This window comes from Lemur catta, chromosome 1 (assembly GCF_020740605.2).
Source record: "Lemur catta isolate mLemCat1 chromosome 1, mLemCat1.pri, whole genome shotgun sequence".
NCBI classification, from domain to species: Eukaryota; Metazoa; Chordata; class Mammalia; order Primates; family Lemuridae; genus Lemur; species Lemur catta.
Genome location: NC_059128.1, coordinates 97,102,487 through 97,120,623, shown reverse-complemented (window position 1 = coordinate 97,120,623; position 18,137 = coordinate 97,102,487). Strand labels below are relative to the sequence as shown.

Genomic DNA, 18,137 nt, shown 5'->3' with positions numbered 1-18,137 from the left:
TGGCCACCCCACCCTGGGGCGGGCCATGTCCCCGTAAGCTCGCCTCCCAGCCTCTCTACTGAGGCCCCCAGAGTAACCCACAGTAACCTCTGTCCCCAAAAGGGCTTTCAGTTTTTGGCCCTGCAAGGCCCTGGGCAAGCTCTGGCCTGTTGAGCAGCAGCCTAGTGGGTTCCAGGGTGCCCGCCATCTACAAACCACACGTGCTGGGCATCATCTGCACACTGAGCCCAAGGCCACGGCTCTTATCTCAGAAGCTGGTTTCCATACTTATCTGGACATCGTTGCTGGGGTGGGTAACATACACAGTCACCTAAAAGCAATTCTGGATCTGTCCTAGAGGTCTGGCTGCACAGTCTCAATCAGGGGCTCCTCAAAGCAAAACTGCCACCTTATGAGGGCCAGTTCCCTTTCCCAGAAAAGCAATAGCAGCATTGCCACCACAGCCTCCTGCCCGACTGCCCAGCGCTGTGCTGAGCCCTGGGCGGGAGCACCGCCCACCACACGGTGTTTGCCAACGACGTGAATCTCATCCCCTTGTCAAAGAATCAGGGAGTCTCCTCCTCATTCTCATTCTTCCATCTCAAACCTTCGGCCTAGGCCACTCACTCTGGCTCTTTCTTAAATGTTCTTGGAGATGCCTGATAACTTACGGTACGTCTTTGTGTGAGCAGGTGTGGACAGGCGTCCTGACTGACGTGACCGTGAGGTCCCAGGGCCCAGGCTGACACCTTTCCCCCCTTGCTGTAGCCCTCGGCACGGGGCTCTGCTGAGTGAGGAACGGGACGGTCTCGCCATGCCCAAGTCTCAGCACCGGCCCGAGAACCTGCCCACTGCGTGCCAGTAACTTGCAGGAGCGAGAGCCCACTGGGGACCTCTGCTCACCAGACCTTTGGAAGGTGTGCAAAGTTCCAGGGAGAAAAATCAGAAGCTGTTCTGGCCACTGGGAGGGGCCTGGGTGCTCCCTGAAGGACAGAGTGGCCCTGATCTCCTCTGAGGGTCTAGGTGCATGATCCCTTCTAGGGGTGACGAGAATGCTACCACGCACAGAGACACAGACCAGTGACACCCCGGCACTCAACACACACCCAAAAAGTGTCGGCTGGAGGGTTCAGACACCCTAAGTCAGATTTCTTATCAACCTTGGCACTACTGACATCTTGGGCCAGATAACTCTTTTGTTTGTCGGTGGGGCGGGGGGGCTCGTGCACATTGTAGCATCTTGGCCTCCACCCACTAAATGCCAGCAGCATGGCCTCTGCCTACTAGGTGCCAGTTGTATACATCCACCTCACCCTCTCAAGTTTGAGCAATAAAAACCCATGGGCAGACATCGCCAGATATCTTCTAGGGGGAAAACCTGCCCCCATTGAAAACCATCGCCCCAGATGTTTAACCAGGCCATGGAGCACAAGCTGCACCCTCCAGATGGAGTGTGGGTTAGCCCCGGCTCAGGCGCAACCTGGCTGTGTGACTGGGAGCACACCAGCTACACTCTCTGAGCTGGGGCTTCCACCCAGCCCTCCCCGGCCGCCTGAGCGCTGAGATAACCCACATGAAATGCAGGGCCACAATACGTGGTGTTACCAACAACATGACAAACCCTGGTTCTACGAACCTGAGGACAGCCTGGTCCTATCGCGACCTCCATCTAAGAGGAGCAAAGCACCCTGGGCCCTTTCGTCTCTTCCCAGGGGCGAGCAAGGGAAGGCGAGGATGGAGGCCGGGATCCAAGCAGCTTATTGGGGAAGGGAGGGCTGATGGGGCGGAGGCCGCTGTGGCCTGTGCCCTGGCCCTGAGGTTGGGCTGAGCCGCGTCAGCCACGTCCAGCTCTGGCTTCGCTCGATGCTTCAACATTCCACTGAGATAAGCTATATTCTAAACAATGTGGTCACTAAAATGTGAGCTATGCTACTTTTGGAAACTTAAAAAAAAAAAAAAAACAAAAAAAAAACACCAAGAAATCCAAGTGCAATCCAAGCATTCAGGCGACATATCAGGGCTGCTAGCTACCTCTGCCTAGGCGCAGGCTCTGCCGATCTTTGTGTGACCTTGGGGATATGATCTCCCTCTGTGGCCTCAGTTTCCCAGTCTGTACAATGGCTGCAGCGCACTAGAAGACATCTCAAGCTGCATCTAGGTCACTGTGCTCTGGCATGGGTCAGCCTGAACAGGCAGCTTTGGCCAATCTAGGCTGGCCCTGGCTCACTCAGCAACGTGCAGAGCAGAATAGGATCCTCACCTTCAAACCACAGAGCCCTGTCCAGCAGTCCCTGGGCTTAGGACAGGCAGAAGAGAAAGGGGTAGGCTCCCAGGAACAATGACACAGCTCACCATTCAAAAACAGAAAAGCCAACAGGCCACCCACTCTGCCAGGGGATCGTGCTCTGGGGAAGTAAGCACTTCAGAGGAGTCTAAGAATCAAAGAAGAGTTTGGGGTCCTGGACCAAGAGGCCCTCCCAAGTAGATCAGAGCCCTTATCCAAACACCACTGGACAGTGTTGTGGAAAACACTGGACACAAGGAGCCTGACATGTCATTAAGAAGATGCAGCTTGGGGAGCAAAGTCATCAGGCTGCCATTTCTGAGAGTGCCGTCTGCATGAGCCGCCCTGCACTCAGAAGCAAGACCCAGCTGCAGCAGCGCCCCAGCTGTGCACGTTCTATCCTCTGCAAACAACTAGAAGCCAGCTCCACCTTTCCCTGCCTCCCAGCTTCCTCCCTCCCATCAGCCCTCCGCTGCTTCTTCAAGGGACTACGTGAGAGGAGCAGACCAAAAAGTATGGCCACCACCTCTGGGTTCTGCCTTTCATAGTACTTTTTAAAGAACTTGTATGTATGCCCTCATTTCTTCCTCACCAAAGGATTTATCCATACCATAATTAGTACAAGAGAAATAAAAAGTCAGGACCTTAGAATGGAAAAGCCTACAAATGAAATAACTATGAGGTTATAGCTACTGGAAGAACATCGAACTTGGCTCTGAGTTTCCTAACAGACAAGGCAAAAAGGGAATATAACATGCTACATAGCTCTGGTTGGTGGATGGGCAATGCTTACTATTACCATAGGGGGAAAAAAGCTTGTCTTGGCACTAAATCTTGAAAGAAATCTCTCAGGGTAGGTGTCAACTACTCCCTACTCCAATCAATCAAGCCAGCCAGCCAGCCATGGTTTCAAGAGTTTACCAACAAATACAGAAGCAGTTTTATATAAGACTCCTCTGGGAGATGACTATGCAGGGGTAAGGTGACACGTCCCAGTGGAGAGCAATTTTGCCCCTCTAGGCCGAGAACTCTGCACAGCTACAGTGGCAGACAATGGCACAGGCCCAAGGCCTTCCCTTCAAACAGCCCTGCTCCTGGCCAGACTTCTGAGTCTGTGCTAATCTTTCTTCCCAGAGCAGAGGTGTTGGAGACACAGGAACCTTCAGCTTCAGCCGTTTTGTGTCCCCCACTCTCACCAGCGTGGTGGCAGCCAGACTTGTCAAGTGGCATGGGGCACTTAATCCACGGCTGGCCCCCTGCCAGCCTAACGCATAGGCTGGCTTCAGTTTGGAGCCCCATTCCAAGCTGGCATCGACTTTCTGTTTTATTTAAGAAAAAGGAAACAGAATAAAACCCAGAAGGCCACACTTGGATTAAGGGAGGCCTATTAAAAACCTATGCGAGAGATTCAAATCCAGTAAGGGAAAAGGTGAGGAGCAAGAGGGGAAATCAGCTTTCTACTGTGGATCCGAAGCAGGACCAGCCAGGGGCCAGGAGCACGCTGCAGGGCTGAAGGTCAAAACATAAACGGGCTGGCTTCGCCTGGGCCCTCCCCCTGCAAAAGGCAGCTCTACCTTGACCTAGGAGATGCCACACTCCAATGCCCACGTCCCTCACACTGCCACATCTAGGTCCTGGCTGTTCCCTCTGCCAGGCCAGCCCTTCCCTCTCATCTGCAAGGACCCCACCTTTAAGGCCCAGCTCACACGGCTGTGAAACCTTCCCTCACTGCCTCCGTGCAGAATTAGCCTCAGCTACCTGTGCCCCTGAGTCTCCTGTGCAAGAGGGCTAGTTCTCCGGGCGCCCAGGCCAGCTGTGTCCCCAGCATCCAGAGTACTAATTCCAACCTACTTCTCTGAGGATTATGGCAACAAACCACGCTGCACATGGGACCCCATGCTCTTTCAGCTGACGGCCAATTTACTGCAACCAAAAACAGTGGCAAAGTCGGAGCTGGACCCTCAGGAGTGTGAGGGTACAGCTGGCAGCTCACTTCCTGTCATCACATCGCCTGCCTGTGATTTCACAAGCTTGTGCAAGATTGCAGCCGGAGCTGGCCTTGGAAAAGAGCCTTGCGCAGCGGCATGAAGACACCTAGAACCAGGTTGGGCCTGTGCCTGGGACCCCTGCCCTCTCTCTCCAGGGCCAGTGGTATTCCGGCTGCCCTGCCCTGTCCTGGCAGGAGAGGAAGGTGCATTCTGCCGGAAGCACTCTGGGAAACCATCACCTCCTTAAACTCCGGCTCAACCCTCCCCCAGGGCACTCCCTGCTGCCTCATTTTCCTCTGCCAAGGCCCCTCCCCTCCCTGAATGCCTCACTTTAAAGCAGGGAACAACTTACTCACCGGCAGGAGCCAGCTCTTTACCTTTTTCCTCTCTTGCTGCCTCCTCCTTCCCCTCCATCTGCCCCAATCCTTCTGACTTAAATGCTTCGGAAATTCCCGGTGACTCACCCAGCACGATGTGTAATAACAGGAACGTCACCTGCTCATATCCCCTTCCCTGCAAACAAAGGTCTCAGGAGCTCTAAGAACCTGCCTCAGGCAAGGTGCTGAGCTGGGTCTCAATCACGGGTTTGGGGTTCCTCCACAAGTCACTGCCCCTTACCAGAAGTGGCTTTACTGTGGCAGGAGACTCAACCTTCCCCAGACCCAAGCCCCGGGGCTAACGCCTGGAGTGGGGAGGAAATGAAAAAAGAAACCAGATGTCCTACGCTTTATTCCTTTTTGTACAATAATTTCATAATAATCTCTTTTAAAAAAAAATAAGCAGATGTCCTGAGACGTCTCCGTCTTTTTGCAGGAAGAGCTCACTGTGTGCCTATGTCCATCCTACGTTTTGGGACCCACTGGCCATGAAGAAATGCAAAGGCTGCCGCTGCAGCTGCCTCCACTTGCCCACGTTTTATTCACTCTCCAGCCCACTGCTGACCGACGTCGCCCCCACCTCTCCCCGCAAACTGCTCTCCAAGGGCTGTCGCTGAACCCCTGATGTCAAACATAAGGCCTCTTCCTACATCTCACGCTGCCTCTCTGCAGAACCCGGCCGCTGCCCTGGCTCTCGGGGCCTCCCTCCCCTCTGCCTCCCATGGTCCCATCATCACCCTGACCCGGGCCTTCCTGAGGAAGCCCCCCCTGAGTGTGTCCCTGGCTGTCTTTCCTCCTGGATCGGGGTCCTCTTCCACTGGATTCATTTGCTGCCACAACTTCCACCGAGCCTCTCCCAGGGTTTCCTAAGTGAGATCTGTGGCTGGCTGGTGGGGCGGCAGAGAAGTGCTGGGACAGCGATTAGCTCTGGGGAGGAATATGGGGCCACACAGGCCTCCGTCCTGCAGGCTTTGCAGAAGTGTCACATGCAAGTCCCTTGGGGGCCGCAGGAGGGGCCACAATGAAGGCTTTCCAAACTCATCCTGTCACAAAACCCCTTCTCTGTGATCCCGCTATGGGAAAGGTGTCATACGTGTTAATGATTTCCAAACCTGTACCTCCTCTCCGGCCTATTTCCTCACTTTCTGGCTGCTTCCTGGACACAAGCTGGCCCTAAACCCTGCTAATTCTGGCCCATGACCCCCTCTCAAATGTGCTCTCCCAGCCCTGCCACCATTTCTTGAAAGCATTCATCTCAGTCTACTCCGCAGAAATAGCTGCCTCAGTGGGTTTGTTTTTGGGTTTTTTTTTTTTTTTTTGCCTCCAATAATTTCCCCACACAGTGGCCAGATTCATCTTTATAAAGTTGTCATCAAACGCCACCCCCATTCAAAACCCACCACCAACTGTATTTCATAGGCAACAAGGTGCTAAGCTTGACACTCGGGGCTCTCTTCTCAGGGCCCAACCAGCCCTTTCGGCTTCCTTTCCCCCTTGTCCCTCCTGACAGCCAACCCACCGCAACGCCAGCTGTCCTCAGACCACACGCTGCCCTTCCACCCGCAACGTCCTTCCCTCCTTCCCTGCCTCGCGGCGTCCCACCTGTCCTTCGAGGGCCCACTCACACGGGCACCACCTCTCCCGCGGCTTCACACCCTATGCACGCTTGCTCCTTGGCAAGGCGCTCCTCCTCCTCCTCCTGCTCCATGCTTGCTTGCCCCCCCCTCCCCCGGCACCTGCATCAAAGGTGGACACAGACACCTCCAGCCACCCCCTGCCTGCTAGTGCCTAAGTGTTCTCCCCAGCCCTGGCCCCCAGCAGCAGTGGATGAACACAGAAGAGACACCTGGCCAGCCTGGATGCCTGTCCCCACTGGAATGAGGACACATCCCCTCCTCTGAACCCTCAGAGCACTTCATCTGCACCTTCATCTTGTTTTATAACCATTTTGACTCCTGCCTTATTGATCCCAACAGGCCACAGCACCTCGATGGCAGGGGCTATGACTCCTCTTCGAATCCCCTGCCTGGACTGCCACGCGGTGACCGTGCAGGGACTATCTGGGGAATGAATGAGTGAGGAAGAGACAGGCAACCAGGCAGGGCCCCCACCCAGGGGCTGCAACCTAGCTTTTGTCTCCAACTAAGTGTATCAATGCCCTGCTTGAGCTTGGTTCTTCTGAGTCAGGAAGGTGGGGACAGCTGGTCTAAAAGGCCCCGCCAGGCAGGTGTGTCGGGCAGCGACAGACAGCATGCTCTGGATGGGGAGGGTCTGAGTTCAAAGCCAGCTTCTCCATCTACCAGCTATGTGATCTGGGACAAGTGAGTTAACCAGTTTGTTCCTTGGTTTCCTAATGTATAAAATAAAAATTACAGTACTTCTGTATAAAGTTACGAAGATTGGGTTGCCACACACAAAGCACTGTGAATAACAATAAATAGTAAATTCTCAAGAAATGTTTGCCAGCGTCTTCACCATCAACTCGTGCCCTTCCACCTATGAGGCCAGGAGTCCCTGCGATCCACTGGGTAAGGAAGAAGCCCCATGGAGAGGAATGGTGAGGGGTGTGAGGGCCCGCCAGGCAGAGAGGAAGCCAGGCCTGTCGGCACCGGTGTCTCACCATGAATCCTAACCCTGACTCGTCAGCTGACGCGTCCCCGATTCAGACCTTCCCAGCAGAGGTGTAACTAGCCCAGTGTAAAGTGGCACCGCTCTCTGCTGGGCAGGGTCAGGGGGGGCCTTCCTTTGTAAGAAACGATCGAGGAATCCTCAGCTCTTGGACAAGCAACCTGAGGATGGGGCAGTAGGGAGGGAGAACGGCACCAACAGGGGGCTCTGCTGGGGTCCCAGCTCAAGAACCGTCCTATCATCCCAGTCTCCACAATCTAGAGGGCCATTCCGGCAAACTGCCACCTGGGGCGACTTTCCATCTGAGCTATTGGGTCCGCCCACAGCAGCCACCTCCAAGCTGGCCTGTGACCACTATGGTTTCACAGACAAGTGCCTGCTCTGAAGTCTGTCAAACTAAAAGTGCTGCCTTGGCCACAGTAGGGTAAAAACAGCTCAGAAAATAAATCTAAACCAGCCAATCTTAAAAGCTGAAAGCCCACAGTCAGGTTCACAATCGCCGCCTTAAATTTCGCAAGTGTTAACACAGCTTCTAGCCTTCAGAGTTTGTTTTTAATACCTCAGTCCTTTCATATCAGGAATTTGACCTTCCCTCTGCAGAGCCCAACACTCACAGTGATATTATTCTACAAAGATGTTAAAACAGATCACCCCAAGTCCCATCTCACACTGCCCACGTGCCAGCCCATTTTAAAGGGTTTTCAAACATCTCCCAATATTTCAAATGATGAGTTTCTTCACCCAAAGCTATCAGTCAAGGTCTGGAAACAGATGGGGCCCCAAAGCCAGTCCAATCCACTTTGAATAACCGAGCTTGGATATTAACTATTTCTTTTCCAGAGCTGCAAATTAAGCCTCAGTAAGAAAGCCCAAAACAAAATCAAACTCACATTTTTCTAAAACTGCCAGACCAGAATATAAGAAATTCCCCTCAGTAACAACTAAATGGATATTTCATTTGTTTTGGGCCCTCCAGCAGGCTCCACGCCAAAGCCACGAGGACTCCCACGAAGCCTCCCCCCGGCTGGAGAACCGAAGGACACCCTCGGTCAGAAGACTGGATCCAACAACTGGGGGATGTTGTGGAAAGGATGGTCCGGCCACTCCAAAACATCACGAGATAATGCAAAATCACAAACGAGGCATCTAAATATGGAAACGTGTTTATAAAATAACGTAAAGAGAAAAAAGAATGAGAAAACTGGACGTGCACTGTGATCTCAACAGCACGGCACGAATTTATGTGCCTGATGCACAAACATCAGAAAGACCATGAGGAAACAAAGACAGTTGTGCTGGGGTGGTGGAATTGTAGGCACGTTTGCTTTTTTTCCCCCCAAATTTCTTTCTCAGGCAACATTTAAATAAGTACATCTGAAACAAGTCTGTCAACATCAGGGGCTGGAGTCTGCGTGGCTGCCCGTGGCTTTGTACCAAACCACACACGTGCGCTCAGCTGACCACAGGCCTTCATCTCCTGGGCATAAGGTTTGGGGGATTTTCATTCACTCACATCTAACTGCCCCCCGGGGGAAATACAAACCCGGCACATGGTTGCCTTTCCTGCCACCACTGTTCTCAGGTTTCCCTGTTCGCGGTGACCTCGGCATCACCGTAACCAGAAACCTGATGGGCCGAGCTGAGCTAAGCGGATGATAGTGGGGGTCAAAGCAGAACCTCACCTTCGAGGCCCCCCTTCCCACACTGGCCACCGGCCAGGCTGCAGGTGCAGGGGGTCCCAGTCATGGGGACACGGAGATACTCACCCAAGTTATTGTGTGCTGGGGACATCGGATTCGGGGATAGGTTTGGAGAACCTGTGAGGTGAGACACAACTGTGAGACTGCGTACAGATTCTTGGCCGGGAGAACCAAATTACTGAACACTCACATCAAGGTGGGATAGCTCAACGCAGCAGGAGGAAAACCCTGGACAGAGCTTCCAGGTCCCAGGAGAAGGCCTAACCCCCTACCCTTGCTGGAAGTTTCCTCCCTGGGCCCCAGGGTCTTCATCTGTGCAGTGGGGACTGCATGGATGATCTCAGAGGTCTCTTAAATGACATGGTTTTTATGATCCCAACCAAGAGTCCCAACACAGGCTGATGAGTTCTCAACTATAATAGGTGACAACTTTTTTCTCTAGCTTACACCACCTGCCCTGTTCACTATGCCCCCAGGAACATGAGAGGACCAGGGAAGCCAGCTCCCCAGTGGGCCAAAGTCCCAGGCAGAGGAAGGCCATCCCGCGTCCCCAGGTGTGACATCACCAGTCACTGCTCTCAATCAGATGCTGCAGTGGCTCAGGTGCCTGGAAAGATCAATTTCAGGAAACCCACAAACCTGCCTCGGAAATCCTGCAACTCAGCAAGCAGACTGACATTTTATGCAAGACGTTGATAGTACACATGGGAAAAAGTCCAAATCTACCCAAGTCTTACTCTGTTATCTTCTCTCCACCCCCAGAAAAAAGAAAAAACCCACATGGCATCAGCCTTCAAAAACAACCAGTGGCTGCCTATCCACAGAGCAGCTTCCTGCTGTCCCTCCTCTGTTCCTCTATCACGGAGGCCGGAGGCCGCAGAGTTATTTATTAACTGCCCTGGGGCCTGGCTCCACCCTCTGAAATCCACCCGTCCTGGGGCTGGGCCCTGCATCTGGCCCCAAGCATACGCTGCCCCCAGCTGTTACTGGGGGTCTTTTATTTTGCCCCGACCCAGCTGTAACGTCCTTGAGGGCAAGAGATGAGCCACGGATTTCTTCTTCTCCCCTGTGGCCCCTAATCCAAAGCAGGAGATGGAACAGTCACTGAAGAACAGGGTTGCAGAAATCAGTCATGGGCTCAGACATGCCACCATGTATCTGCTATGAGACTTTGGCAAAGTCGTTTAACCTCTTTGAGCCCTAATTTTTTTCCTCAGAGATAAAATGGGGATAATATCGTGTACGGTGCGACATGTCAAAATTAAATGAGATTGTGCATATAGAAATGCTTACGCCTTGACTGGTACACAGTAGGCACTCGATGAATGTTTGTTCCCTATTTTGTGGCGGCTGAATCATGACGGCCTAGGAGGGTGGAGGGGCCTTCCCCCTGGTCTGACAGGGCATGTATGCACGTGAGGAGAGACACAGGAGAGACACAAGGTGACCCTCTGGCCTTAGCTGAGACACTAGCACAACTCAGCAGGCAGGGCCACCCAGCCCATGAGCAATTGAACTGGGATCCAAGCAGGCAGCTTTGAGTGAAGAATGGAGAACAGGACAGCCTCACGCATGGGTCCTCAGAGCCTCGTCTCTGTTTGGATATATCACCAAGGCTCACAGCAGGGCCCTGCAAGCACACTTAACGGGAGGAAGGGAAGCAGGGCGAGGGAAGAGAGAAAAGCAGGGCAGAAAGGAAGAAGAGGGAGAAGAACCGAGAGCTGAGAGAATGGAAACGAGGCTGTTCTTCCCACAGACAGACCCTCCACTCTGGCCTGTGATCGTTTGTGACAGTAATCACCCTACAGCTACGGAGAGCAGCAAGGAGCGGGGAGAGAGAGCAGAGTGAGAACAGTAGCTGGAGAGATGCTGCCCGGCTGGCCTGCCTCCCGTGCCAGCGTTTAATAGCTGCACGCTTGAAGCGGTCACTTGGCACCCGACACAGGAAGACCTGCAGTACGTTCCAGCGGGGTTCACACTGCCAGCCACTCATCCGGGTGGGTGTGTTTCAGGGGCTGCGCTCAACCCAAAAGTGCCACCTCGCCCAGGCTAGATTTCAGCAACTACATTTACAATGTGCGTGCGAGTTTCTTTCGTTCTGCTTTCAGGAATTGCACAATCTCTTCTGGGCCGTGTGCGAGGGCAGGTGGCTCCACTGTGTCTAGCGGCTCTGTGTGCATGAGGCATGCCTACCGTCACCGGAATGAACATCTGCTCGGCCCCCGTCCCTCCTCGCCCAACCGCACAAGGCCGTGCGTGTTCTATGTGGCAGCTGGGGCTCAATTCAAGAAGCTGCTGGTCGGGAGCCAATTTGGTCCCATAACAAGTGACTTGGGAAACATCTGGAGACGTAGCAGGAGAGAACCAGGCCCGGTCCCTCATGGCAGGATCACATTTGGTCACCACACAAAAACAGTGGCTTCAGGGGTCTCTGCCGGCCACTGGAAAAGACCTGACCTCCGTTCAGGCTCCTTTGCCTCTCACCTGCCGATCTCAGGTGATTGAGCCCACTCTCCGCCCCACTGCCAGAAATCTCACGGGAGCACAGGCCTTGCTTACAGCCTGCAGTGGCTCCCCATCAACCCGGCTAAATGCCAAGTGGCCCGCCTGGCTTGAGGGTCCACCACGCTCAGCCCTCCTAGCTCTCCCGCTTCAGGAGAGAGAGTATGCGCCAGCCACACCTGGGCTGGACTCTCCCTGGACTCCAGCCGTACTGCCCCTAGAATGCACCAGGCTCTCCTGCCCACCCCCCATGACTCTCCCTGGCACACCCTTTGCCCACCTGATAGCCTGGCTAACACCTACACAGCTCCAAGACTCAATTCAGGAAAAACCGACGCCACAAGGTACTGCTCCTCCCCAGACCCGGTGAGGGGCCTGCTCTGTGCCCCTGTTGCCAGGCGGCATCTCCCATCAGGGCAAGTGTGAGACCACACAGTGACTGCTGCCATCTCGCCAGTCTCCCCTGTCATCTGTGCCTGGCTTGGGCCCTCTTCCACGCCCAGAACCTGGCACGCAGTGGTCGCTCTGTGAATAAATAATGGACAGACAGACAGAAGGGAGGGAGGGAGGGAGCGAGGGGGCGAAGAGGAAAGTGCAGAAGGGACGAACAGGCCAGTCAGAGCACATCCTGCGCGACTGACCTGCGTCCATGCTGTGGTTCATCTGGTGGTCGCTGGTTTCTCCATCTTCACTCAGGTAGCCAGGGGGTGGGGTCTCTGGGAAGCAGAAGGAAGGTGATCTGTTAAAAGACCTCCAAGGCTTGGCCCGGAGATACCTTTCGCAAACACATCGCACATTCACACCACTGCGCCAGCACTGGAGCTCCAGCCTCGAGCGTGGGCATCGGCCCCCTGGACTCTGCTGTCTTCACACCTGTCAACCTCCGGCCCCCACCTGGACTGAAACTGCCTCTGTTCATGCCAGACCAACTCCGGAGTCTGAAACGCCTGCTCCTGGAGTCACTGCCAGGCTAACTGCTCCTTGTCCGTCAAGGTCAGGGCTGAGCCCCGCCCCTCCAGGGAGGCTTCTGGACTTGCCTCGGCCTCACCCATCTCCGTCCTCTGAAAAGCTGAGGCCTCAAATCCGCACTTTGGCCCCTACTGTCCTCTCCTGTGCTGTTATTATTTGTTGTCTCCAGTGGATGTGTCCTAGCTCCCCAGTCAGGCTGCAAGTCCAGCAATGGCAGAGACTGTGTGATCTCTTTCTCTGAAACCCTCCCGTCCCCTGACTTAGCCCACTGAGGTTTCATATTTGAATAGGGAGTAGACGACTTACCCCTTGGAGACCAGGGTTACCTGCGAAGGATCTGAAAGGGCTGGAAATCAGGTCTCCCCTTAACACTGTGACCCAAGCACACAGGCCTGCAGCCAACCTCAGCACAGTACACTAACCCAAGGTGAAAGTCACGTCTAAATTAGAACGCTCTGAGAGGAATGCGGCAGGATTACTGCCCCGGCAAGCAAAAGCAGTGAGCAGTGACTAGCCCAAGTGCTGCCAAGCACAACTTTCCTGGACGCTGGGAGAGCGCTGGTGATTCACACATTATTTGCATGTAAATGAGGGGCCTCTGAAAACACTTGCAGCCTGTGTCAGTGGAGCCCCATTCTCCCACCAGAGCAGTGAAAACTCAAAGTCAGCCTCAATTCCCACCCAGGATGCAGCCCCCGCCAGGGTCTGAAGGCCAGACTTAGTTACAGGACCAGTTCTCTGCCCTCGCTGCTACCCAGCCCTCCGCTCTGTGCCTCCCAGCTCCGCCCAATCCCTCCTCTGCAGCTCCCAGTGGGTCGGGGACCCCGCTTAAACGCCAGCGCCGGCACCAGCCGCAAGGGCGGGCGGTGAGAGAAACAGTGTTGCTATTTCCGCTTCCAAGATAAATGACTGCACCAAGGCCGGGCGGAAGGGTCACGCTGCTCCTCTGTGCCAAGAAAAGCATCATTAGTGAGCGGGGAGCTGAGGCCACGGGTCCTCTCCCAACAGGGATGTGGTTCTGAGTCTGGGGCCCTGGGGCCAGTGCTGTGCGCAGAGAGGGGGTGACGGCGGATGGCTGACGGCTGACGGAGACAGAGAGTAGGGCACGGGACTGATGTCAGGGATGGCCACCACCCCGGCCTCCCAGGCCAGCCTGCGCTGCCCATGTGCGTACCTGGAATATTGCTCTGGGGCTCGATGCCCGCGGGGAAGTTAGTGTTTTCGGGGATGGAATGGCTGTAGTCGTCCAGCGGGGGGAACTCGGCCGGGATCTCTGTGTGGCGTGGCACCAACACAGGAGGTAGAACTGTCCAGGGGAGACAGAGCAGAGGCGGCTCAGGGTCGAAGCCGGGCTGGCACCAAAACCCCTGCACCCCCAGTGTAGCGGAGACCCTCCCAGGGGTGGGGAGGGGAGGTGATGACCCGCAGGTGGCTCCTGACCCCCCTGGCAGGCCGGGCGGCATACCTGGCGTCTCTACTCTCTGGTAGTGGTAGGGATTCACACAGACCTCATCCTTCTTCATGTTGAAGGCGAACTCACACAGCTCCATGGCCCGCAGCTCATGGTGGCTGTGCAGGTCGGGCCACCGCCACAGGCGGCAGTAGATGACATGGGGGAGCCCCTTCCGATGGGACACCTGCAGCCGGCCGTCCAGGGACCTGTGGGACAAGGAGGGGCAAACAGAGATGGAGAGTGGGTTTGGCTTGCCTCCCGCGGCTCCCAGCGAGTTTGCTGGCAGATGCTCAGACAGCCCAGAGATCAGAGAATCGCTGACTGCTAGTGCTGGAGGGGACCCTAGAAGTGGAAAACACAGGCCCACCGAAGACGGCGAGGGACTCACAACTGGCAGAGTGGCCTTGGAGAGCTCTCCAACTCCCCTGCAGCTCCACGGGGAGCAGGGCTCCGTGCAAAAAGACCTGCACTTGAATCACGCTTGAAAAAGAGCTGCTTGTCCCATCCGTACTTGGGTGAAGCGTGGAGAGCTCAGGACTGAGCAGGACAAGGAGAGCTCTTCGGGCACAGAAGCGAGGACCACAGTGATCGCAGGAAGGGTGACAAAGTGCACAGGCTGTGATCACTCACCTGGTTCTTCCCTCACAGGTTAGAAAGCAAGAAAAATAAAACTCTCCTGTTTAGTTGTTATTTGTGATGAAGCAAAGAGGGAAAAAGGGAAATGAAAGGAAACTTCAAATGGTAAAATCCTACACTACAGACCTCTCAGAGTTCCGTCCAGCTTGTGGGCTGTCTGCACATCAGCCCAGGTGAGAGCGTCCACAACGCTCTCCTGGTTCTGAGACTTTGGAGCTAAGGCCCACGGGATGCGCACGAGGCAGGAGAGAGCAGAGCCTCGGCCTCCACACCAGGCTTTGTGTGCCATGTCCCCAGCCTGGCTGGGACACACACCTGCAAATGGCTAGTGCCTGACCCTGCGCAGACAATGTCTTCCGCAGGGAGCTGGCTGAGCCGCTGTGACCTAGTGCTCCCGCCTCTCAGGCCAGGCCAGGCGTGGTCCCTGACCAGCAGCCGTGGCCCAGGGAAGCACACTGCAAATTGGACTCTCAGAGCCTCCCCCTACCTACTAAATCAGAATCTCTCTCTATGAAATCTCCAGGTGAGCTGCATGGTGACAGCTGGGAAGCTCAGGAGCTGCAAAAGCGTTGTCAGCTGAGAGCAAAGGTAGGAGCCAGAAGGTTTCCAAAGGGATGTGAGATTTCAGACGGTGTCTGGTATTAGCCAGGTGAGGAGGCTTCTTTTACATGCAATCCCTTATTTAGTACATGCTTTATGAGCACTTAATTACGTGTGGTACAAAGGACACAGGGGTGAGGAAAGAGACCTCACAGTGAGAACAGACCAGCAGAGTGGTCCCTGCTCCCATGAAGCTTCCATCCCGTGGACAGGACCCACATTAAGCCAATAATCACAGAAAGCTACAGTCATGGACTATGACAGTGTACTGAGTACAGAGAACCCCACAGGAGCCTATGATCATGCTACCTCACTTTGCCGAAGGCTTGGACAAGGCCTCCTGAGGAGATGGTGGCCTGAAGGACTAACCAGGCAAAGGGGTACAAAGAAGGGCATTTCCAGTAGAGGCAAGAGCATGTGCAAAGGCCCTGTGGAGCGTGGAAAACATGGCACGGCAGGAGGAACAGAATGAAGGCCAGAGTGATTGGAGAGGAGAGCGTGCCAGTGCAAGTGGGCAGGCGCTAGATGAGGCTGGGGAGGCAGGCAGGGCTGACTCTGCAGGGCCCTGGAGGCCACAAGAAAGGGTTCTGTCTTTTTTCTACAAGCAAGAAGTAACCTCTGAGATGTTTAAGTGGGCTGTGCGCGTATGTGAGAGAGATAGGCCCAGTGACAACTCTGGCTGTGTGTGACCAGCAGACCGGGGCAGTGGGGAGGGGAGCAGGGAGCAGATGAGATGGCTGCGGTGTACCAGGAGTTTCCCTGTCAGGAGGCGGTACCGCTCCTTCTGCAAGGAGGCCCACCCTAGGACCCCCACCAGCCAGTGGCATGCTTCTTCTATTAGGAGAGATATTTGCAAGCTCTCCTCTCTGCCCACCATGACCGAGGGCACCCATTTGTTTGAATAAACAGAATCTGTGGGCACTCTGGGGGAGGGGCTCACCAGATGTACCAGAGAGAGAGAAACAGAGGGATCCAATCTGACTCTCCACGCCACTGGTCTGGGACTAGGGAAGCACAGACAAAGGTCAGAGCTGGGCTTGGTCACAGGAACTGACCCAGAGCTGCTGACTAAGGGCATCTGGAAGGATGTAATTACCTTCCTCCCAAGGGGCGCCATTCCAAGGAACCCCTGCAGCCGAAAAACAGTAATTACCAGGCAGAACAAGCGAGGACATCCTGGGACTCGTCCCTGAGGTACAGAAGGAAGACTGGCAGAGGCACAGTCATGAGACCGGGGGCGAGAAGTGGTTTTAGTCTCCCAGCTATGAGACACAGTTGTGAGGTCTCTGGGACGCTCAGTTGCCTCATCTGCAAAACAGGGACCTCACGAAGCTCTGGTATCCATGCGAGTGTTTTGTGCTCACCAGCAAGTGAGCATTACTGTTCTGCATCGTATCAGCCCCTCCCCAGGCCCCGCCCTGGACAAGCAAAGTGAGCTGTGGGGGGCCGAGCAGGAGAGAAAGGGAGAGTGGGAAGTGGTGACAGAGAACTATTCAGCTGTTCTCCATCCTCTTGCAAAGCCACCGCATGCCCACAGATTAGGGAAGTGGCCACGTTTACTCTTCAGTGTTTGACAGAAACCCCAACAAAAGGGCCAGCTGGACATCCCAGCTGCCTCTGCAGGGCCAGGTGGTAGAGAAAATCTCAGGCCGGCAGCCCTGCCTGGGTGATGGAAGGTGGTGAGCCTCTTACTTTAAAAAGAAAACTATGAATTATTTTGATAATAATTAACACAATAACTACCATGTGAGTTGTATTTAACTCATGCTAATTTTGAGCCTGGGGCCTCATGAATCGTATGTAACTCACACGTCTCTTCACCTTGGGAGCCGAGAGAACTATTTTCCAAGTTGCATGTAACTCACACACAGAAAATGATTAAAAAATAAGAAATTTTTCATTAAATTACAAAGGATCGTTTTGTTTTCCAAGTTTTCATTCTCTTTCATAATAAAACACTGTGGCCCCAAGGAAAAAAATTTTTTTCTACTGTGGCAGTCAATGTGCTAAACTTTTAAAAGCAGGAGCTACAGTAATCGAGGCAGTATGGTAATGGCATGAAGACTGATCAAAACACCAGTGAAAACTAATAGAGTCCAGAAATAGTTACATACACATGGATAACTGATTTCAATAGAGGTTCAAAGGCAATTTAGTGTAAAAAGGAGACTCTTTTCAACATACGGCGCTAGAACAACTGGATGTCCGTACATAAGAAAAATGACCTTCAACCTATAAATTGTACCCTAAAACAAAAATTAAAGTGTTTTAGAATGTAAAACTTAAAACTATAAAAATTCTACAAGAAAGCACAGGAGAAAACTTCTGTGATCTTGGGAGAGACAACGATTTCTCAGATACTACACCAAACACACTCCATAAAAAAAAATAGACAAATCAGACTGCATCAACATTTAAGCTTCTGGTCATTGAAAGACACTGTCAAGAGAATAAAAAGCCAAGCCACAACCTCGCAGAAAATATTAGCAAGGCATAAATATGATAATGGACCTGTTTCCAAAATATATAAAGAACTCTGAAAACTCAATGTTAACAAACAATCCAATTCTTTACAAAAGAGATAAATGATTGGAATAGACACTACGCAAAAGACATAAAGATGGCAGGTAAGCATATGAAAATATGTTTAACATCATTAGTCATTAGGGAAATGCAAATTAAAATTACAAGGAGATAGGACTACATAATATTAGAATGGTTAAAATTAAAAAGACTGTTACATGTTGGCAAGGACATAGAGCAACTGGAGTTCTCATGAATTGCTGGTGTGAATGTAAAATGTACAACTAATTTGGAAAAGTTTGGAAATTCCTTTTTTGAATTTTTTATTTGTAATTTTCAAAGATACATAATAGTTGTGCATATTTATGGGGTACATTTGATATTTTGGTACAAGCATACAATGTGTAATGATCAAATCTGGGTAATTAGGATATCCGTCCCTCAAACATTTGGAAGTTTCTTTACAAGTTAAGAACATAAGCCTACCATATGATCCAC

The 18,137-nt window shown here is 53.2% G+C and overlaps 1 protein-coding gene across 2 annotated transcripts in view; it reads right to left on the bottom strand.

Annotated features, from left to right (window-relative positions):
• The window catches only part of SMAD3 (SMAD family member 3), a 109,968-nt gene that overhangs the window by 8,985 nt on the left and 82,846 nt on the right, over positions 1-18,137 (bottom strand). Inside the window, exons 2-5 of one of the 2 annotated variants that reach the window (XM_045541559.1) lie at positions 13,893-14,086; positions 13,602-13,733; positions 12,100-12,174; positions 9,023-9,073 (exon numbers count right to left, since the gene is read on the bottom strand). In XM_045541559.1, the coding sequence (XP_045397515.1) occupies positions 9,023-9,073; positions 12,100-12,174; positions 13,602-13,733; positions 13,893-14,086 (452 nt within the window). Of the gene's footprint in view, positions 1-9,022; positions 9,074-12,099; positions 12,175-12,733; positions 12,785-13,601; positions 13,734-13,892; positions 14,087-18,137 lie in introns of those variants that run through there. The other variant, XM_045541569.1, reaches the window with a different exon arrangement.